Source organism: Mauremys mutica, chromosome 8 (genome assembly GCF_020497125.1).
Source record: "Mauremys mutica isolate MM-2020 ecotype Southern chromosome 8, ASM2049712v1, whole genome shotgun sequence".
NCBI lineage: Eukaryota > Metazoa > Chordata > Testudines > Geoemydidae > Mauremys > Mauremys mutica.
The window spans coordinates 33,112,924-33,137,524 of NC_059079.1; the positions used below are offsets into that span (position 1 = coordinate 33,112,924).

The 24,601-nt window shown below is 41.3% G+C and overlaps 1 protein-coding gene across 12 annotated transcripts in view; it reads right to left on the minus strand.

Annotated features, from left to right (window-relative positions):
* Positions 1-24,601, minus strand: part of TGFBR3 (transforming growth factor beta receptor 3) — a 184,620-nt gene that overhangs the window by 83,632 nt on the left and 76,387 nt on the right. For all 12 annotated transcript variants that reach the window (XM_045026560.1, XM_045026571.1, XM_045026568.1 and 9 more), the window contains exon 3: positions 15,371-15,555. In XM_045026560.1, the coding sequence (XP_044882495.1) occupies positions 15,371-15,555 (185 nt within the window). The remainder of the gene's footprint in view (positions 1-15,370; positions 15,556-24,601) is intronic.

The following is a 24,601-nucleotide window of genomic DNA, read 5'->3' on the forward strand; positions in this document are numbered from 1 at the left end:
ACATCACATCTGACAAAGACACACAAGAAACTTAACAAAATAAGACAAATGTGGGAAACAAAACACATGATCGTAGGTTGTGGTATAAAGATTTTATTGTCACATTTGAGAACTCCTGAGTATAATGCACTCATAACTCTGCCCCTCAGGATTTGGAAGCCATTCCACTGGTAGAAAGAATTTGCATCATCATATATATATTTATATTACACACACAAAAACTATGTTAAAAGCACATTACTAAGGTTGCAAAATCAAGCACTCAAAAGTTAGGAAATGCCAGAAACAAGGTTGTGGGAGGGGGTGAGGGGTGTGGGCTCTGGGCAGCACCTATCTCAGGTAACTCCCAAGAAGCGGCGGCATGGCCCTCTGGCTCCTAGGTGCAGGGGCAGCCATGGGGGCTCTGTGCACTGCCCTGGCCTGGAGGTGCCACCCCCACAGCTCCAATTGCCCATGGTTCCTGGCCAATGGGAGCTATGGAGCCGACACTCAGGCAGTGCACGGAGCCCCCAAGGTGGCCCCTATGCCTAGGAACAGGAGGGACATACCGGGAGCTGCACGGAGCTCGGTAGGGAGCCTGCCAGTCCCACACCAACCGGACTTTTAATGGCCCAGTCAGCGGTGCTGAGCTGAGCTCCCAAGGGTCCCTTTTTGACAGGGCATTCTGGTCGAAATCCAGACACATGGCAACCCTATTCCCCTCCCCTCTCCCCCGGTCTGGTTCTTGTCCCCTTTGCATTGAAGTCAGGCTGCCACCTCCTCCACAATGACAGGGTACCAGCAAGGGGAGCACTGAGTGTGCAGGACAGAGTGTCTCTCTGCTCTCAGGTCCTGTGCCTCGCACAATACCAACCTGCAGCAGCTAGAAGCAGCAATTACAGGGAAAATCCTGCTCAGTCCCTGCAGTCCTGGGCTGGAGCATTCTCAGGGCAGACAGAATCTGCAAAAATTTAGCTACCAAACTCTAATCCATCTCAACTGAGCATGCAAGAAGTGAGATTTTTTTGAAGGTCTATAACAGGGGTTGGCAACCTACAGCACGCGTGCCAACATGGCACGCGAGCCGATTCTGAGCGGCATGCAGCTGCCTGCCACAGTCCCGGCCTCCAGCCCCACTCAGCCCCTGCGCCCAACGCTCTCCCTTGCGGGGGCAGGAGGCAGAAGCATGGTTCTATGGCAGCCAAGCTCCCCCTCCCCCGCTTCTTCCCCCAGCGTGGTGCTTTCCTGCCCCCCACCCCGTCCCTGAGCCAATCAGTTGATGGCCCTTGCGAGGGGGAGGGGGAAGAGCAGCAGCGTGCAGGCAGCTCCCGGCAGGACGCAGAGAGAGGTAGGGACGGAGCCTGGGGGAAGGGGATGGAACAGGGCACATCTCTTCCAGCCCTCTGCCCTGACCCCCCCCCCACACACTCAGCATTCTGCCCTGCACCCCCATACCCCTCAGCCCTCTGCCCTGACCCCCCCCACACTCAGCCCTCTGCCCTGCACCCCCCATACCCCCCAGCCCTCTGCCCTGACCCCCCCCACACTCAGCCCTCTGCCCTGCACCCCCCATACCCCCCAGCCCTCTGCCCTGACCTCCCCACTCAGGCTTCTGCCCTGCACCCCACCATACCCCCAGCCCTCTGCCCTGACCCCCCCCACACACACAGCATTCTGCCCTTCACCTCCCATACCCCTCAGCCCTCTGCCCTGACCCTTGAACCCCCCCCACACCCAGCCCTCTGCCCTGAACCCCCCCCACCCTACACACACCCAGCCCTCTGCCCTGCACCCCCACACACCCCCAGCCCTCTGCCCTGACCTTTGAAACCCCTACATACCCAGCCTTCTGCCCTACACCCCCCACCCCAGCCCTCTGTCCTGATCCCTGAACCCTCCTCCCCCAGCCTTCTACCCTGACCCCTGAACACACACACCCCCAGGTCTGGGGTCCCGGCCGCAGGCTCTGCTCAGCCCACTGCCAGCCTAGGTGAACAGAACCCCAGGCTGGCAGCAGGCTGAGCAGGCTGGCGGCGTAAGATCAGCATTTTAATTTAATTTTAAATGAAGCTTCTTAAACATTTTGAAAACCTTGTTTACTTTACATACAATAGTTTAGTTATATAATATAGACTTATAGAAAGGGACCTTCTAAAAATGTTAAAATGTATTACCGGCACGCGAAACCTTAAATTAGTGAATAAATGAAGACTCGGCACACTACTTCTGAAAGGCTGCCGTCCCCTGGTCTATAACTTGGCCAAATTTGTTTCATAGGAACAGTAAAAGGCACAGCTCTGACCCAAAGGCATCCCCCCCCGCCTAATTTCTCATCCCTGCTCCAAAGCAGGGAAGCACTAGAGTATCTCAAACAGTTATACTAATTGGTTTTAACATGGGCAAAACATTTTTTCCCCCAATCTCATTCTCAGAAACAGCTGAACCATTTGTGCTGAAAGTTTCCAAAACAATTCAGCCTGAGGCAAACACTCTGCATGCATAATTTCAGACTGAATGGTTAAAATTTGATAGTTATAAGAAACTGAAAGTTTCCAGCAAGCTTAAACATAAACATTGCTACCAGTTTTACCTATAATTCCCACCTCGCACAAAGGTTAGGTGCCATAACCTCCCCCAACCCCCACCCAAAAGAGCACCACCTATCTGATTCTAACTCAATCCCTTACTATACAATTATTTCTATTAAGAATATATGGGATTTGAGGAAATCCATAAAACAAACATCAATTTGATCCCAAAATCCCAGGATTGCAAAATAACTCTAGAATTCGATTCTCTACAGCCACAATTAGGATTTTGTTTCCTACAGTGTGACAATATCATTGTTACAGCCGCATCTTATCTTTAAAAGATGTCATAAATCAACATAATATGGCAGATTAATAGATTTGGGTTTGGCTATCTCCACCACACTACTCATTTAAATACCAGAAGTTGTGGGAATGATAATAATTAACTTGGGAAAATCCACAGAATTAAAGGCAGTGATGCCATTACAATAATAATAGTGAAGAAGGATGGTCATGTGACTAAGGCATTAGACTGGGGTCAGATGTTGAATGAAGGCCTCTTGCTTCTACTAGACTACAAATAGCGACTGCTGAGGAAGCAGTGCCATTAATGTCTGTGCAATTTAGTGACTTCAACTTGCAAAGTAAGATCAGTGCATGCCATGGTTTGTGAAATAAAGGTTATGTGTCAGCTATTATATCTCCTGGAATTTCTAAATTAGTGTTGCTTATTTGATTCCTATGTTTGTGACAAAGAATGTTGACACAACTAGAGTTTCCTGCATGACTGAATTCCTAGTTCTTCAGACCAGAAAGATCTACACCTATCAAAGAAACACAGGTATTTTCCAGAAAACTTTAGAGAAAACAGCAGCACACAATGATGCCTATTTAGAAGTGAATGAGATATTACAAGCACTAGAGCAGGGGTCAGCAACCTTTGGCATGCAGCTTGCCAGGGTAAGCACCCTGGCGGGCCGGGCCGGTTTGTTTACCTGCCGCGTCCGCAGGTTCGGCTGATCATGGCTCCCACTGGCCGCGGTTCACCATCCCAGGCCAATAGGGGCAGTGGGAAGCAGTGGCCAGCACGTCCCTCGGCCCGCGCCGCTTCCTGCAGCCTCCATTGACCTGGAGCAGCGAACCAAAACCCTGCGGACACAGCAGGTAAACAAACAGGCCCAGCCCACCAGGGTGTTTACCCTGGCGAGCCGTGTGCCAAAAGATGGCCGACCCCTGCACTAGAGGAACAATCATGGTCTCACACATGGTGTTTCATAGTCTGCTCTTTAAAGGGAAGGAACTCTTATTTTTAAATAAAAGACGAATTTTTACATTTTAGATGTGTAAAAACACAGAATTATTTAGGCCTTTCCATTTTAAAAAAATAAAAAGTTACATTTACTGAAAAATCCAATCTTAGTTACCAAGTCTTAATTTAATTCAAATACATGTGTTACCCAATTTACAAATGTGATCATCCTTCCCCAATCCCACAATCAAATCCATGTGGCTGGAGCCTCTCTCTTGTGTGGCGTTTCATTGACTACAGTGGGGCTCTGTATTAGCATGTATCTTCTGTTGCAGGACTAGGGCCTAAGTGAGCAGTTTCAGGAAATAAGATGAAAAGAGACTATCTAGTAGTTTAGGGCTCATTTTTATAAGTTTGTATTAAAATGGGGGGGGGGCGGGAGAAGGGTTAACCAAACCCAATGTTTTAGGAGTAAAAATAAATCAATGAAAGCTGTTGTTAAATAAAAAGTGCCGAAACCCAAGCACAACACAGAACGATAAGTGCCAGAGAATGTTTCTGACCAGTTTTGTTTTGTTGTCCAAAGAACATGAAGTACACAAAGGAAGCAAATAACAGGGGGAAAGTTTTAGGTCTTGTCTACACGGTACATTAGGCTACACCAGAACAGTGTAAATTCTAGTGCACACTAGCGTTTTCTGCACTAACTGACCTAACTAACTGACATTGCTGGTGTGCATGAAAAGTTCCTAGTGCTCATTAATGTAGTACTTTTTGAAAGGGGACTACATCAACATTTAAAATTTGTTTGATAACACAATTAAGGACTTTAACTTGTGTACCTATTCAAATATATTTATATGTATGACTTAAGAGATATGTGGAGCTCTGTTTTGTCAAGAAACTTTTATGAATAGGACTCAAAGTGTTTCTAATATGTATCTTTGCTTTAAAGCACAATTCCACTTAAGAAAAAGCTTTGTTACAGAAAACTTAAGGCTCAGTTTAATCCACAGACCCCACATACGACTCCAGATGGGTAGGAGAGAGGTGTGTCTCAGAGAGGCTCAGCATAAAATGTGGAATTCACATTTGTGCTAGGAAAAAAAACAACAACTCAGTTTCACATTTCAGAGCCAGGATAATGAACTTGTCTGAATACACTATGTGTCCATGAGTTCAAAACAAAACAAAACAAAAAAAGAACCCTGAAAATTTATATAGGATCCTTTAGAGCAGTTGCTCTCAACCTTTCAAGACTACTGTACCCCTTTCAGGAGTTGGATTTGTCTTGCGTAGCCCCAAGTTTCACCTCACTTAAAAACTACTTGCTTACAAAATCAGAAATAAAAATGCAAAGATGTCACAGCACACTATTACTGAAAAATTGCTTACTTTCTCATTTTTACCATATAATTATAAAATAAATCAACTGGAATATAAATATTGTACTTATATTTCAGTGTATAGTATACAGAGCAGTATAAACAAGTCTGGTCTCTATGAAATTTTAGTTTGCACTGACTTCGCTAGTGCTTTTTATGTAGCCTGCTGTAAAACTAGGCAAATATTCAGATGAGTTGATTTACCCCCTGGAAGACCTCTGTGTACCCCCAGGGGTACATGTACCTCTGGTTGAGAACCGCTGCTTTAGAGTACCACAAGCTTTAGGAAGGGGATGTGTGAGACTGTATTTATATCATCGTGGACATATACTGTATCAGCATGAGGAAAGAGGGGCACGTATGTATCTGTAACTTACTTTCACGTGGAGTTCAAATTGGATGTAGAGGAAACATCTTCATTAATGGGATTCCACATAACCTTATTCAGCGTAATTCTACTATCAGCACTGGGAAGATCCTCAGCTATCCAGATTATTTTTGTTTCAAATATTCAGTGTTTTCTTATTGTCATGATCAAAGTTTTCTTCTATGTACAAATGAAAATGGAATTGTTTAAAAGTAAAACAATAAATATAGGAATTATTTTAGTACTGTCAGAACATTAATTGCATTTGAATAAAACCAAGGAACCAGAGTAACTCAGCTCAGTGGGACTACTTCTGTGGGTAAAGCTACTCACAAGCATAAATGCTTCCAGGATCAGGATCTACAAAACAGAAAAAGAATATTCCAGGAACTATGAGAAACTCATAACTGTCTTGAATATTTTCACAATAGTGATGCCATACTCTTTTGATCTGCATTGTCCGGCTTCTACTTGTTTACAAATTGATTTATAGCATCAAATACCATCTTAACTTTGAACTACTATTTAATATCCCTGTGTTACTTCCTGTTTACATTATTTGTGTGCATAACCTCAGGTATATTCTGTGTGGCCAATTGTTCCTCCTGTAATTTCCTTCCTGTAACTATCACTCTGAAATACAAATAAATTGTTGTAGGGAGGGGAAGTCATAGATATCTATTCAGAGAAGAGTACTTTAAAAAAAAAAAAAGCAAGTCTCCTGTTCCCCCCGAGTTTCTTCATCTAATAAGAGGTAACAAGGGACTGCTACATATATCCAAGAAAAAATAAATGCTAAGACATCCAGAAAAGGTTCTAACAAAAAGCAGTACAAATAGAGGCCCCATTAGCTAATGCACCCCTTTTCAAGACAGCGAAGTCCCACTGAAGTCAAAAGTATTAAGCACATGCTTAAGTGCTTTCCTGAATCAGGGTCATTAGCTCTGACTCTGCAATGCAATATGTCCACAATGGGTCAAGTTCCCAAGTGGGCCTCTAAATTGCATTTACATATTTTGTATGTGCACAGCATACATCTGTGATTGCAAAACAGATAATGTTCAACTGCTTGACTTGAACATGCATAACTGAATTTTGCACATGTAAGCAGGTGCTTACATGAAGTCTGTCAATGGAATTGTATAGGCCCCTTTGATCATTTGACACAGTATATTTCTGTTACTATAAAAAAAGCAAAATTTTCATGAAGATAACAAAGGCCACATGTTAAAGATCTCTAATGGTTCTGCACTCCAGCCTTTAGTAGGAACATAATTATAAAGACTATTGAAAGAAAAGTATGTGGAGGACATATCTACAATGAAAAAAGTCAGGAAGAATACAAGTCCAATCTGTAAAGCAACAGAATCAAGGTCATTTCCAGCAAGATAACATGTTTGATTATTAGAGTTCTTACCCATCACTAGGGTTCTGGACCACCACCAAATTCAGCTCTCATGCTAGCAATGTTAACTGACACTCATGCTCATCACATATATGATAGATCAGGGGTCGGCAACCTTTCAGAAGTGCTGTGCCGAGTCTTCATTTATTCACTCTAATTGAAGGTTTCGCATGCCAGTAATACATTTTAACGTTTTTAGAAGGTCTCTTTCTAGAAGTCTATAATATATAACTAAACTATTGTTGTATGTAAAGTAAATAAGGTTTTTAAAAAGTTTAAGAAGCTTCATTTAAAATTAAATTAAAATACAAAGCCCCCCAGACCGGTGGCCAGGACCTAGGTAGCGTGAGTGCCACTGAAAATCAGCTTGCGTGCCGCCTTCGGCACCCGTGCCATAGGTTGCCTACCCCTGTGATAGATGGACCATGGCCATCAGAAAACATTTCTGTATTTTAAACTATAATGGCATGTAAACAGGAAACATGATTACTGTATTCTGGCAGTCTTCTAGGTAGCTGTTAAAAGGGACAGTGTCAATTTAAAATCTAGGCAGCTTCCAAAAACAAGTAAAAAGTATTTTCAGGTACTACACCTGACCCCAAATCCCTGATTGGTATTAATCTTGCTGGCTCAAAGAGTCTCTATAGGCAGTAACTCTAAACAGATGATCTCTTATGACCCTGAGAAGTGCTGGATCAAGCACAAAAACAAGAGCTCAAAGAAATAATGAAACCTACCCAACTTGTCTATGATATAAAGGTGCACCTAAAGCTGCCATCACTTTCTTAATTACTTTTCCAAAGACCAGGGAATTGAAGACAGGGTGGTAGTCGACATACTTCAGAGTGTATCATGAAGAGACCTTGTGAGGATGGGTCAGGGAGGACAAGGACTGGAACCACAGTTGAATTTCAGAGAACCCAAACCTAATGTATCTGTCTCAAATTGTGTGTGCCCGCATGCATGAGTGGAAAAGAAGGAAAAGACGCATCTTTCGACCATACATGCCTTTAAAAAAATAAATAAAAAATATAAAAATAAATACCTTTTGAGGATCTCTGCCTCAGTGCCAGCAGCCCAGTTCTCATAAGAACCCTACAATAACAAATCAGTATCTGTGTGCACACAGTGCAAGAGAACAAATGTCAGTAAAACAGATTCTCGTTCAAGCTCCCAACAGGTCATTTTAAATAACGGGGGGGGGGGGGAGAGGGGGAAGAGGGGAAGTGTTACAAAAGTGAATCTGACATTTTCCTTTTAGCCCTTTTTCTTGTTTGCCTTGCCATTATTTCACCGCCAGTTCCAGGCATCTTTGTGAAACTGTATTTTCATGGTCACTTTCAACTGGTATACAGCAAACCATCTCATTTCTAAGAACAGAAAATACTTGGGGTTTTACAGGGAACTTTCACCTCACGATAATTCATTCCTGTTCCTTTAAGCATATAGTCATTAACTGATGCTTCTGACGAACATCATGCTCTAAATAAACAGGCTCTTCTGGCTGTCACACAACTTCCTCCTGAAGTTCTGGTGGGTAAAAGTTGAAAAAAATTGCCAAAATACAGAGACCAGCAACTTCTGAGCTGACTTAGGCCTGGTCTACACTACACTTTTAAACCGAATTTAGCAGCGTTAAACCAATTTAACCCTGCACCCGTCCACACAACGAGGCCCTTTATATCGATATAAAGGGCTCTTTAAACCGATTTCTGTACTCCTCCCCGACGAGAGGAGTAGCGCTGAAATCGGTATTGCCATGTTGGATTAGGGTTAGTGTGGCCGCAAATCGATGGTATTGGCCTCCGGGTGGTATCCCACAGTGCACCATTGTGACCACTCTGGAAAGCAATCTGAACTCGGATGCACTGGCCAGGTAGACAGGAAAAGCCCCGCGAACAGTGCTGTGTGACAAGCTTAACGGAAAGCCAAAAAATCAAATGGACGCTCATGGAGGGAGGGAGGGGGTACTGAGGACTCCAGCTATCCCACAGTCCCCGCAGTCTCCGAAAAGCATTTGCATTCTTGGCTGAGCTCCGAATCCAGGGGAAAAGGGCATGAAATGATTGTCTGCCGTTGCTTTCACGGAGGAAGGATTGAGTGACCCGCGACACTGTTTTTGCATTGGGATCTCAACCCAGAATTCCAATGGGCGGGGGAGACTGCGGGAACTATGGGATAGCTACGGGATAGCTACCCACAGTGCAACGCTCCGGAAATCGACGCTAGCCTCGGTACATGGACACACACCGCCAAATTAATGTGCTTAGTGTGGCCACGTGCACTCGACTTTATACAATCTGTTTTACAAAACCGGTTTATGTAAAATCGGAATAATCCCGTAGTGTAGACATACCCTTAGATAACAATCTACAAAGACTTCAGTCCAGAGCAAACAAGATGAAAAGCCACATTCAACATGGCTGGATTTCTATACTAGCATGAATACCTTAAATTGCACCATGCATCAACCAAAGTAATTAAACTAATTGCACCTGTCACATTTTTAGTTGTGTAGGAGTCTCTGCTGTCAAAATGAGAACCGTTCATTCTAACATGTACAGCATCACATTTGAAAGTAATACTGAGTGACTTACCACAAGGACTTACCAGAGAGTATTTTAATATCAAAAATATACCACTTAATAATGGTCCCAGAACTGTGAAAGTGCCCTCTTCTGCAGCCCTTACTCACCAGAGTAGTCTCATGTAAGTCAAATAAACTACTCCAGCAAATATAGACTATAGAACCAGACCATTAAACAAGACAACCTGAGTATTTTGAATATTTCTAGTGGGACTCCTATCAGCCAGCAGCAGACTCGAAGGTCCGTGCTCTGGGTTCTTTTAAAACTTCTAAGACTACTGGCCTGGCTATCCCCAATTTCAGAGGAAGCCAGTCAGTTTGACAAAGGCTCATCAGGTCTAGGAGGGCTGTAAAAATGGCTGGCCTTATCTTCACTGAGTCTGTGCTTGAGAAGTTCCAGAGCAGAGTGAGAAGTTTAGAACAACCCAAGGGAACATTACTGAGCGTCTATTAAAAGGAGGTTGGTAAAGCAGTGGTGTATTTTAACAAATGTTTAGAGGATGAAGTAAATGTATAAATCAACTCTACACTAACACCAGATTAGGAGGGATCATGAACAGAGAAATGGACAGAGATAAATTACAAAAGGATCTTGAGAGCATGGAGAAATAGATAATTATTAACAAATTGAGATTTAATTCTGATAAATGCAAAGCAATATGCTTAGGGGGAAAATAATAATGAGTAATACCAGAGAAGAGACCAATGGTTATAATGTAGTAAAGGTGAACTGTAATACTGAACTGGACAAATTAAGTGTGATAATGTTAACAAAAAAAAAAAAAAGAGCTCATGCAGTACAGCAAATACCCAGATCACTCAACCCTCGTAACTAAACCTCTTGATTAACAAATCTGACTTCTTTCTCCTCCTCCCAACACCTCATCAAGAGCTGTACAGACATAGTAACCCTGGATGAGAACATTCTCAGGCCAAATCACAGCCCCTATACAACAGGTCAGTCTCTTTTCAGTGCACTGCGTATGTGAACTCTTCATCCAAACCTCCCTTTATCTGAAAGTTGTGGTTGGTCCCAAAGACCTTTGGATACTCAGGGTCAACGGGATGCCCGAACAAGGATGAATTATTACACTGAATATAGCATTAGTAAGGCCACACTAGTGTCCTTTGTACAGTATAAAGCATGTTTTTAAAATAAATGATACACAAAAATAAAAACACTGATAAAGTGGAGGGGAAACCCAAAAGGGTTCAGGAATCATAAGGGAATTACAAAATATGATTTATGCAGAGAGAGTAAAGAAATTTAACATGTACAGCCTAGAGGAATGATAAAAAGCAGGTGTAACTATCCAAACACTTGAGAGTTCTGAGATTTAAAGGGGGAACAGTTGTAAAGCTTAAAGAAGTGTCATGAAAATAAAACCAGAAAATTTAAAATAGAAAGCATTTTTAACTAAAGTTTAAGTCCTTGATTCTGCAGAGACTTACACACGCTGAGTAGTAGCACTGTATAAGCCTTATGCACATGTGTACATTTTTGCAAGAACAGGACGTAATAGAAAGACAAATTATTCTGTAGTTTAATCTATAAAGGGATGGTGTTAGATCCCTAATTTTAAGGGGTTAATTTTCAAAAGGACCTTTACCAGCCCTCCACTTGTATTAGCATAAAACAACATGCAACCATACACATACCCACCTTTAGCACACCTGCAGGCACTTGAAACAGTCTGAATCTTGGGTGCATACAGATGTTAGACTATTGTTTAAGTGTACACACTGGTATTTGCACCTCTTCAGGGTGTGAAAACTTTGCACATAACATATTCAACTTGAAGTCTGAAAATGTATCCCTAAAGGTGTATCCAAGTTTTCTTTTGAAAACAGCTGAGATTAGTAGAGTGGAAAATCCACTACTCATGCAGAAGAATGGATTAGATGACCCAGGATTCCATTCCAATCCCCATCATCCAAAACTCTACAGTACTAAAAACAAATTACTTTGATGGAGAATGAAGAATAATCTGTCATCATGAAGTTCTACAAGAATAACTGTGAAAAATGTTGGTTCAGGATACGTTGCCAAGGTCTTATGGTAGGAATAGTTTATCAGATGGTCTATGTTTCAGTTTGTCCAGACCTAGACGAATTAGTGTCTCTTCTGTTCCTAATTTTACTACTTCTAAAGAGTCAAAGCTGGATCTTTTTGGAGTCTCTCTTATAAATTTGGGCTACGATAATTTCCCAATCACATGAAGCAGCCGTTACACAATGGGAGAACTTATCATAGCCCAAATTTACTAGAGATACTTCAAAAAGATCCAGCTTTGAATTTTTAGAAGCAGTAAAGGTGGGAACAAAAGAAACACTAATTCAGCAAGGTCTGGACAAACCTGCCACTTTACTGTAGGTGCTGCATCTTCAGATTACTGAGGAAGAGGATGTAAGTGAAAACAATGGTGAATGTATTGCCAGGAATTCTGATTTAAATTCTAAGTATTCACATGAGATTAATTTTGTATTTCTTTCCCTTTAGCTATTTTGATCATTAGCTGGGTGATGAAGAAACTCAGGACAGTTTAAACCAACATTTAGTAGTAAGAGAATCTGCCACTAAGATTGTGTTACATCTTTATATAAACAGTGTTCTTCATCTTTGAAGAAATTTATTTATAATTTTATCTCTATGTATATTTCTCTGGTGCTAATCTCTGCACAGTGCCTTTATAATCATCAGTTAATTCTCCCAACAGCTCACAATAGGCAAAGATTATCCTCTTTTTACAGATGGAGAAGTTGAGGCTGAGAGGCTGCCCAAAGCTAAAGAGAAAGTTAGTGCTAGAGGTAAAATTAGAGTGCATTAGAATCTGGTTCCCATATTAGTTCTCAGACCAATCAACTCACTCTCTGATGACTATTTGATCAAATAAACCAAAAAAGACTCACATCTTCCATGCCAAAGCCAACATTCACACTCATGTCTATTACGTATCCTGTATTCAACTTTCCATGACAAAGTATGGCAAAACTGAAATGTTAGGGCACAGAACATAAAACACTAATGGCTGAAAAAGACTGAAGTTCAGTATCAGAATGGTCATTTGAAGAAAATGCCTTGATAGTTTCAGAAAATGAGATGCCACCCAAATAGTTACAAAATTAATGAAGTGAAATGGAAATACAGGAAAGCAAATAAACCCCTTGAAAACAGCAGCCATGATGCAGCATGTCATCACATGACCTTTTCATTTAGCAGGTTTTAACCTTAACCTGCGTGATCATCAATTTAGTATTGTGCTGGCTGCTGCAAACCCTGCAAGTTTTTAAGCCAGCTATTGTTTTCAGTGTAACATGCATAAATAATTCCCATTAACCTTACTGGGAACTTTGTGCATGTGGCCGAGGAAGTCAAGATGCCCCCAAGTACTTAAGTTCAAGAGAGCTTGTTTTCTGCATGTTCTAAACAAGTGTCAACGTAAATTACTTGTGTGTACGTGTGCGTGTATGTGTGTCCACATGCGTGTGCATGCCTTGTACATTTATGAGTATCATGCTAACTAAAAAAACATGTTTAATGCATCAGTCCTACAGAAGATTTGCTGCAGGGAGGGTGTATGCTCCTCTCAGTAAGTAAGGAATGTCTAACTTAGCAGTACCCGTAATAGGACAAGTTAAAAAAACAAAACAAAGCAAAATAAAAGAAAACCCACACCACACTTACTCCAAGACTTACATAATTTAAAGCATTTTAAGTCCTATATTCCATGCTATCAGAACCTTGATAGATCACAGAGTGCATGTGCAATCTGTTTTAAATACAGTTTAAATGCTGTGTCTGAAAAGAAGGTATTTGCAAACAAAAAGACTATTTTTATTTCTATAAACATATTGTACTATAAACAAATAAATCTCTGCCTTTGCTATCAGCATTTGCAGGCATCAGGAAGCATCCTAAATGGTGAAGTGACCTGACCTAACCTAACATGAGGTGATGGATGCATTTTACTTTTTAAGTCAAAAGGGCACTTAGAGTTGATTTTTACAATGATGAAAAAGATAACATTTGCTCTGCTTTATTTTCAGACTCTTATCCTATCAGTAAAATCTGATCTTTCCGAGTTGTTTACACGCTTCTGCTCTCTGCTGTCGCCAGAAAGGCTTTCTCTAGCTTCCTGTTCATTTTCAGAGGAGTCATCTCCAAAGGCTATGATTGTGGTAGGGTTGGGAGACAGGGGAAGGAGGTTAAGGGCTGCAGATGTAAAATATAGTGTATGCCACTACAGCATCAGTGTGTCACCTAATACACCAAAGAACACTAGAAAGATAGATATGGACAAACTGTTTTGATAAAATAAGCATGTTAGATGTGACATAAGCAGCCTCTTTCTGCTAGACAGAAAACATTTTGATCTAAAAGTTAAATATTTATCTGCTATAATTGTGTCTATGAGATGTTAAGTGCCGAGTCCTGCAGCCTTTGTACTCAGATGACTTCTACTGAAGAGATGTGCCTATGCAACAACTGCAGAATCAGGATAATCAAAAAATAAACTTTCAAATTACAATATGGGCTACATGCCCATATAGTAGAATGTACAGCACCTGTATCTTTGTAGACATTTATACTGCACTCAGAGTAGTTTGTAAATACTTTATGAATTCTAAAAATGCTACACCAAAGCAGCTCTACTTCTCTTGCCCATTCCTAGCAGGACTGGTATTATATCTGTACTTGTTGCAGGATGGTTAGTCTGAAGCAGATCGCACATGTGTGGCTGAGGGCAGCCAGTGAGGATGTCTACTGAAAAGATAATGAATCACCTTTCCATCATAATCTGGAATTTTCAGACTGTGTAAACAACAGTTGAAATTTCAGTTGGAACATACAATATACATTCCACTGATACCACAGCCTGGGCTCAGCAGTCACGCTCCCGTTGAAGTCAGTGGCAAGATTTCTACTCACTTCAGAGGTGACAGTCTACGACCCTATATATTAGAAGTCAGTACACTTTAACATTCTTTTAAGCACAGGCCTCTAAGTAATAAGTTTTCTCCCACTGGATCTATTTCTTTTTCTAATGCTACCAATTCAGTTAATTGTATATATACATGGTGCTTTCACAGGCAGCAGTAGTGGTTTGGGATTTCTTTTGCTTTGTTTTTTGTTGTTGTTGTTGGGTTTTTTGGGGTGTAGTGTTGTAAGTACAAGAGTTAGGGAGCTGAGCTGTCCTGACATGAAATGTTTTCTTTCCACTTCAGCAGTCTGTTTTGATGTGTTTTCAGAGTAAACAACAGTACTGCACAAGTTAACATCAAGAGTTTTCTGCTGTTGTTGCTTATAGCAGCTAGAACAAAAGTTCTCTCCAATCCATCTGAGTGAAGCCTACATAAGTAATTGCGCTGTGCTTAAGAACTACTATAGTCAGCAATAGTTGCTATCTGAACTACATTCCTTAGCAGTTAAGAATTAAAGATGTATTACAAGGGTAAAAGAATCTGAATTTAAGAATTTGTTTACAGAGACCATGGCAAGGATCTGAAAGTATTTGTGATAATTTACAACACATTTTGGTAAATGATCTAGTGCTGAAGATGGGCAATTCAATACAGGCCTCCTCTAGATGAAAATCTGTTTCTTATTCCTCATTCTATTTTTTGTTAGTGAACTTCTTGCTTGTGAAAACTGTGGATGGAATGACAGCTTGGAACACCAAAGGGATTTGTTCCTATACCAAGCAAAGCATGGACGGGCAGCGATAGTGCAAACACCCTACATTTCCCTGTAGTGCTTCTGTTTATGTTTAAGAAATCTCCTTCTTCAGCAAGTTAATGTTAAAAGAAAGCCTTTTACTGCTATTTTGGTACTTTCTTGCTTGGAAAGTGCTCAATCTCTCCTTTACCTCTTTTTCATGATGGCCAAGACCTTCCTCTGGATTTCTGAGGTTGAGGATGTGCACCTCCTGCGGCAGGCCCATTGTGCCTCTGCTTGCACAACCAGATAAGACGGTAAAGCTCTCCAGCAAGGCATGAACTGGGTGGGAACTGTTGACAGCCGATAACACACATTCACTCCTAGGCACAGGACCTGTAGAGGAAATCACAGATACACACCATTCAGAGACAAGAACCAGAGTAAATGACATCTTTTAAACTAGAATTGTCTTTTTGACTACAAAACCATTGGAACACAAACAAACAGAGGCTTCAATTAGTTATCTGCAATATATAATGGAAATAACTTTTTTAGTTATCATAAATAATAATTTGTTTCAATTACTTTGCTTATTTACTTATTTTGTCATTCCTTTTTGGTGCTAGATCTTTAATTCATTTCTCTGACAATCCTCATTTGAATCGTGTATTCCTCTCCTTCCCAAAATTGTAGGAAGTCCACCGTACAACAAGAAAGTAAGGAAGGAAATAAGGACTGAGAAAGAAAAGAATGAAAAAAATAAAAAACAGGGGGGAGGGATTGGTTTGCCTGAGATGCAGATTATTTGTCTATGTGAAACATCTTTATGACAAAAACAGAAAACATAACTACGCAATCATATATATTCCTTTTGAAGTAGAGTGGCTATATAATGCAAACATAGTTCAAGTGCCCTGCCACATTACTGCAGACATTTATCACATGGCAAACTGAAATGTTGTTTGCCAAGTCTATTTTGAATCTGACAATGATGATCTAAACTGATAACAGCTATCTAGTCCAAAACATAGTCAATGTCCTTTCAAATAATCATTGCCATGCTTTTATGTTGTATTTGAGACAGTGTGATGTGATATAGCAGGATAGCACAACAGTGAGTGTGTATGGAGTAGTTTACATATAAACTATATCTGCAGGAAACTAAAGGAAGACAAATATCTATGAAAAGCAGCTTTGCTTTTCCAAAATGGTTCAAACACACCATTATAACAACAGATACAGTATGTTTTTGATTGCAAAGGTCACTGAATTAGGCCCAGATGCGTGCCAGGTCAACTCAAAGATTATACATAGAAAAGACAGGGCACAGGCTTGAAGAATTGTGATATCTCAGCCTGCTACACATTTGCTAGAGGGAGGAAAAAAACGATTTCCACTGAAGAAACTTTTAAATGGAAAAAAAAATCCCCCTCCCCCCCCAACAGAAACATTTTGCAGATTTTTGTATATGGTTCATAAGCAGTTACATATCACTAAAGATCATCAGACCAAAACTGTATAATCAGCAAGTATATATTTTTTAATTCTTGTTTTAGCATTGACCCATAGTTTGCTTATTAAATAAAAAGTAAGGTCCACAACTGATCATTTTAAAAGAAACTATCCAACTCTCAAACAGACTTTTTCTAAAGGAAGCAAAGGTGTTGAGAACAATGAGATTTTTGCAATGTCTTAGATCATGCATGTCCTGTCCCGTGAAAGGGGCTGTTTCTATAATGGTGCATACTACAAGTCCTGCCAGCTCCCAAAGGACAGGCATGCTTTTTAAAGGCATTGCTTGAGGCATGATTTACACCTGCCCAGACATGGAGTGCAAAGGATGAGCAAACAGAACACTCTCAACATGAGAAGCTTGGCAACAGCACTGAATGAACACTGAAAGGGTGGGAGACTTTGAATATTTTTTTAAGCAAGAATAAATGATACAGCCACGTAAAATAAAAATACAGACCTCAAGCAATGATACATACTATACTTTAAGAAAGCCTAATAAGAATGTTGTTTCTTTTATTGCTTTAAAAAAGTAGTTATCAGTAACAATAATACAACTGACAAATTAGTATATTATTATTATTACTGTACAGGTATAATGATAGTGCCTTGAGCCCCATTGATGGACCAGGACCAGATTGTGCAAGGCACTGTACAAACACAGTGCAATGAGACAGTCCCCGTCCCAATCAGCTCAACCAGCAGCATATCAGTCTTGCAGCTAAATGAGTTTTATATGAGCTTGTAGCAGGGTGCTTACCCTGCTTCTGCCCTGAAGGGCTTAAAACAGCCCTGGGGGAAGGTTGTGGCTGGGAGCTACTAAGCTGGGCTGATTGGGAAGGTAGGTTCAGCTGTGGCCAAGCCCCAATCAGGCCCAGCTGGTCCCTATAAAAGGCTGTGAGCCAGAAGCCCAAACAGTCTCTCTCAAGCTGTAGAGGGAGAAGGGCCTGGTTGCAGGTAGCTAGACACAAGGTATCTGAGTGAAGCAGGGCTGGGGAAAGGTAGAAGAGCTGGGGAGCGCTAGCCTGGAAAGCCCCAGGCTGCAGCCTAGCATTGGGATAACAGGTACTGGGGGTTGCAGAGGGGTAGGCCAAGGCAGCAGGCCCAAACCCTCCTTGCCAGTGATGAGTGGGCTGATACTGCAGTCTGCCCCAGGGGGCTAGACGATGACTGGCAGTATCCATATACTGAGGCTGGGTGGGGGTTCCCCGGAGAGGGGAGACCCTAAGACTGAGGGGATTACTGCTGGGGAGCAGCACCCCAGGTAAAAGGGCACCGGGTCGTGGGAGGGACATAGGGCCAAAGGACAGGTGAATCACTGGCCTGCAGAGGGCGCTCCAGAGCTGGAACAAGCTAATTCCCAGGAGTCACCAGCAGGAGGCGCCGCAGGGGTGGGTCTGCTGTCTACAGAGCTGTACAATAAATATTCCCAAATGCCATGCCAGATACTTGGGTAAGGGAATGAAAGAAGGATTAAGGAATGGTCATTCACTTGAGCTCCTTTTTGCTGGCCAATTTACTGAATGGATTTGGGGTCTGTCACCCAGCCTCTCTTCCAACTGCAGAAGCAATGCAACAGTAGAACAATTCATTCATAAGAAGAGGCTCAAGAAAAATACAGGGCAAGTCAGCAACCTCTACCTAAAGCACTGTCAGGTGCTCATCTGAGCCAGCATTTGCATCAAGGGCAGGGCAGGCTAAGTGAAGGGTGCACACCAAACGGTTCTTGGAAGAAGGCAGGAAGAAGTGAAGTTGATGAAGCAATGTTGACAGAAGTGTGCACTTTTCTTAGTGACATTCTGGAGGAAGATCAACTATCTGCTTTCCAACAGGATATTTCTGAGCCTCCTAACTAATTTCTAAAAATATCCACCCATCCTTCCCTCCATCATACAGCCTGGTCTTTACTTCTGTAACAACAATGTGCATTTGTTTTGGGTGCTACACCAAGCTTTCTAGGGCTCTCAGATTCTCAGGAACAGCAATTCCTTCTGATCTGGCAACACTGGAAATCACATGAACAGAGAACTGTGCAATGACTGGCATGAGTTTGCACATCTACAACCAATATCCCATGGAAATCATTAAGGTTTTCGTGTAGTTCCATATATTTTCACCAGGTCTAAATACGACCTGAAGCAATTCTTTCTAGCACTGCATACAGGGTGCCAATCCTCTTCTCATAAAAGAAGTCCTGTTATCCCTGCAACCCTGTCTATATAGTAATGGTCCCCAATGTGGTGCCTGTGGGCACCATGGCGCCCGCCAGGGCATTTATGTGTGCCTGTCCAGTGCCCAGCAGGGGAGAGAAGCCGGGGCCCCACCCCTGCTGGGGACAGAGAACTCCGGGGCTGCAGGCTGCGGGCGCCAGTGTTCTCTGTCCTCCTGGCTTCTCTCCGCACTGCCCAGAACTGGCGCCAAAAAACCCCAAACCCAAAAACAAAACAAAACAAACCACTCCGACTCTGCAGAATGGACAGAATGCCGCCCCGTAGCATGTGCTGCCCCAGGCACGTGCTTGCTCCACTGGTGCCTGGAGCCAGCCCTGTATGTGAGTAATTGTTGGCGCCCGCCACACTCTTCTGAAAACATGAATGTGCTACTGGTCACAAAAAGGTTGGGGACCACTGCTATATAGGGTCTTATACTGCGTTCATCACCGTATCCAACATGTACAATTTATAATGCTGGAAAACCAAACAGATTAATTACAAAAATAAAAAAATAAAAATCTCTCTCTGTGATACCACTAATCATTTTATTTATCTTCCCCAGCACAGCCTGCTCATAGCTGAAGCCTTATATAAAACCACCACCTCATCCTGTCTCAGCTTTACTTTCCTGTTGTTTTGCCATGCACAAGCTTTAGATCCATTTCTGCCAGTCTTCTCATTACATGCCCACATCCTGTCCTTCCCTTTTCTACTTCACTATCATCAACTATGCTAACACACCACCCATACTTGACATTATCACTGTTTAACAGAATACAGACTTACCCCTATTGAGACTATGTATTTTAAGTTGAGTTTGTACTCACCTGTCTTGCTGTTGTACTACATGTTCCATTTCTTTAACAGTTTTCTTATTTTAAAAAAATCCCAGCTTGTAATGCAACTAAAGATTAATTAGTTATGGTTTGCAAAGCCCTCTGAAGATGAAAACCAGGTTAAGTAATCTCATTATAACTGATATATACTCCTATGTAGCACAACATATTTCAGGGTTACAACTGTTGGAGAATTGTATTAAACATTTTTTCCACTTTCAATAAATAGCAATTTTTTAAAAAAGGCCCTTAATATAGATCCAATTCTGTTCGATACTAACATCTGGAACTTATTCAACATCATTTAAGCACTCTGTTTCCCATATCACCCAAGCTCCTAATGAGTAACGTGTGTTCTGTTGTAATAAAAACGGTAGAGATGGGGTGGGGGCAATGTTATAACCCAAAACCAACTCATAACTATGGTGGATTTGATTCAAATAATAATATAGGCTAATATAGTTTTGTTATATTTCCATAGGGACTTCTGCAGCTCTGTCAGAAGAAAAGCGTGACCAACTCCCGCAAACTGTGTGAATCTGCATGGCAGGCTCCAAAGCACGTTAACATTGTTCCATAGGAATCCCAAAAGGCCCTGCAGGAGCCTGCAAACTGCAACAGCAGAATCCAACACTTCTTAGAGGAAAGCACAGATTTAGTCTAATTGATTTTCATATGGGGAATGTTCCATATTTGGGCATTTTGCATAAAGGCAAAAGTTTCAAAACATCTGGAAACAGCAAAGTCCAGAAACACCAGGGATCTCTGAGCTGTTAATTTTGAAGTAATGTAAATTACTATAGACCAGCTCTGTAGGCCTTTGGGAATCTAGCTAGACTTCACCACTTTTAATATCTAGACTCCATATACTTTTGCTGGTAAGACTATCCCAAGTGGGCCTAAATGTCCAAACAGGAACCAAATATGCCCAGGTGACAAACTTGTACAAAGAAGTGGCTTGGGTGTGTGTGGTAATTTAGTGGCACTTTTTATTGGTTTGTAGCATGATGAATGGAACTAGACAAAGAGGGTCAGGTTTCAGGAGAGACTTAATTTGATGTATCACTAGGGGGCTCAGGAATGCAAGCAGAGGCCAAGCTCCTATCTCCCCTTCTGTAGAGCCTCAACATGAAACACTGACCACTCTGGATACTCAGTAAAGATCTTTCATATACTTCTGCTGCACCACTTATTACTAATGAAAAATAGCCAATGCAGGGGGCGGAGACAGAGACACACCATTCCACAGATAGCTCAGGAAGGGATTGTATTCTCCTATATGTTCTCCTTTGATCAAGGACTTTTTATTGAAAGAGCACATTTATCTGAGCATTTACACTGTATTAATATGCCAGGGAGAGATCCAAAGCAAAGAAACTGGGAAAGGCCTCAGTACTTCAACTCTTTCAAAGAGAAAATATTAAACTTCCACTTGCCTTTCTTGTATGTAAACTATTCTATGCTATGAATAGACCACCCTATCTGACCCATCCTGGGAAACTAGAGCCTTTGGATTGCTTTGCTTATGCCACATCAAAATTACACACAACAAATTTTAAAGAAATGTCACTAAACTGATAACCAAGTGAGAAAAAGCAAGTAGTAACGTGTGGGAGCAAAGTGAAAATGGGAATATCTAGGTGAGGTAAGGGGATAAAAAACCATCCAATATCCCCTAGAACCCAGAATTTCTCTTAGGAACCCAACATCTAAGATCACTCAACTTCAACAAGGAAAGAAAAGCGTTAAAGAATTAGTAACAATAAGAGAGAGAGAAAAAAGAACCTTCACTCAAATAAAAAAATTATACTGAATTTAAGAGAACTATTCCCATATGGCACCTCTTAGAAGGAACCCAGTACTGTAATACAAATATGACTTACTATCAGGACAAATGAGATTTCTTTGAAGATTTATGGGTTTTCTGCTGATGGTAATGGCACAGTTTCCATTGCCTCATATGGTAATCTGTTGGCATGGACTGTGCTCTGAAGTGCCTGGATAGTAAAAACCCAAGAAACTGTCACAGTAAGAATTACACCACAAGTTATTGTTTTTAAGAGTATGTGTCTGAGTGAAGGAACAGGAGTAACAGCAAGAGGAAGGCAGCTAGGTAGTCTCTGGATAAGGGAAAGTCAAATAACGGTGTCAAGTTAGTGTATGCACTCAAGCATCTTAGATTACAGGCCACATGAAATGGTAAATTCTAGATATCTCTGTTACTGCATATTGCTAATTATATTAGGAAAGAAATTTTACCTATGTTAGTGATAATTAGCAATACCTACAATTAGCCATCTCATTTAAGAGATAGAGAGGCGTGTTAAAATTGTATTTACAAGTAAGTAAATGGAGAGATCCATTTACTGTTACATATTCCTCCATGACAAAGAATTGCACCATCAGCCATCTTTTTGAGAAGGAGCAAGCGAATGAGAGGGGAAATCTACAGTCACTAACACATGGCCAGACAGTCTCTCATCCTTAACTTAGAACCCACCTAAACACCAGAGTTTTTAGATTTAAACCAGAACCTTTGAGGATCCAGTACCATTTGGTTCAGGTAAAAAGCAAGTTCTGGATGCTCTAAAACTTATCTTATTCCTTAGCAGTAGAACAAGGATTACTTTCAAACAATCTTAATTGTTTACATAGCTTCTACAGCTAAATGGATGTTTGTGCTATATTATATTAAACTGATAATTTACTGAAAACAAATTACATTTCTTTTTGCAATAAATCAAAAATATTTCACACAACCCAACATTTTTGGAGGGAAGAGAGGGAAAAGGGAATGATTTTATGGTATCAAATAACTGTTGTTTCTTTTGTTCTAAATTGTGATATTTTCTCTTTTTTGCCATTCTGATGTGCATGTCGAGCAATAAACTAACAAACCAGAGAGACTTTCAGAAATGCTCAGCACTGGCCTAACTCCACTCCAATTGACATCAATGGCAATACTGCCATAGATGTCAGTGGGTGTATAGTTAAACCAACAATTAAAACACTTTTGAAAAACCTGCCCTGAAAGTGTTAAGGGATTATTGTGAGGATGCTATCTCAAATATCACAATACTTTTCCACAGCCATTATCATGGATTAAATCCTGAACACAAATCTCACATGTAGGCCCAGTGAAAGTGTCGGAGTAGGCCCAGAGTAGGCTTTAACATGTGAAGGAGACAACTTGATTTCTACAAGACTACTTATGGATGTAAATTAAGCAGGATTTTGTCCCAGGAGTTGCTCTACAACAGTAGTTCTCAACCAAGGTGCATGTACCCTGGGAGGGGAGATGGGGGCAGGGGACACAGAGGTCTTCCAGGGGTTATGGCATTATGCCCCATATTCTTCATAGTAATATTATGATGATATGAGTATGGCATAATTATGATGTATTTTGTGCAAGATAAGGCACTGAAAGGTAACGATTTACTGAATATGATTACTTTATTTGTATGCATGTATCATTTTGGTATCTGAAGTTAGGAATATTGTCTATGCATCTCTTACAAATGTGTTTACATTTGGGGAATGCCCACTAGTCAGAATACAATCAGTCTAGATGGGTGGTTGGGAATGGCCATTAGGGAGAACCATAGGTCTTAGAAAAAAAAACAGGAGTACTTGTGGCACCTTAAAGACTAACAAATTTATTTTAGCATGAGCTTTCGTGAGCTAAAGCTCACTTCTTCGGATGCATAGAAGATGCTAATCTCCCACTGGGGAGCCTTCCTGAGAAGCCTTCCTAGAGATGCTGCAAACAGCCTCTGAGTCACTGCTGTGGTGGCCCTATAGGGACATATGACTAAGTCAGCTGGTACTGGACTCCACAATACTACTACTGTTTTTCCCACTAACGGGATGGGGGAATCAAACTGGGAGACAAAGGATTCCCCCCATATGCTAAAGCTATTTAAGGCAGGGGAATGACATCATTGTGGTTCGTTCTTCACTGACTCCCTACCCAAGAAAGAAGACTGCTTGAAACACCTGAGAAACAAGAAGACTGAACTAGGGGGGGAAGGGCTGAACCCAGACTAGAGGTTGCCTACCCTGTGAAAGGAATAACTGAGTTTTCAGCTGTAAGGAAGTGCAGCTTGCCTTCAAGAATCTCTGCAATCTGCCTAAAACAATATTTAGCGTGAGAATTTGCTACTTATAACCAATTTCTTTGGTATATTAAGCTGAGATTGTGTGTTTGTTTTATTTGCGTGGTAATCTGCTTTGATCTATTTGCTTTCCCTTATAAATAACTTAAAATCTATCTTTTGTAGTTAATAAACTTGTTTTGTTTTGTTTAAGACCAATGTGTGGGAAACATTACTGAGGGGCAAAAGCTTTTGCATATCTTCCTCCACATTGAGGGAAGGGGCGAATTTCATGAGATCTCTGTGCAGTGCAAGACAGTACAATTTTGGGTTTACCCTCCACAGTGGGTTGTGCACTTGAGTACTGGGTAGTTCCTTAGCTGAGCCTTCCCATGCAGAGCTGATTTCAGCATCTGTGTGTGTATGTGTATTGGTAAAGTGCAGTCTTAAGTCTGAGGGAGGGCTTGCCAGGCTGCAGAGAAGTACAATGTAAAGGGAACCCAGGCTGGTGGGTCAGGCAGGCTCAGTGGTATCCCAGTCCCAAGTGGCACCCGGGGGGGGGGGAATATGGGGGGCATCACATGGGTACATCAACTTACCTAGATATTTGCCTAGTTTTACAACAGACTACATAAAAAGCACTAGCAAACTCAGTACAAACTAAAATGTCATACAATGACTTGTTTATACTGCTCTATAAACACTATACACTGAAACGTAAGTACAATATTTATATTCCAGTTGATTTATTTTATAATTTTATGGTAAAAATGAGAAAGTAAAG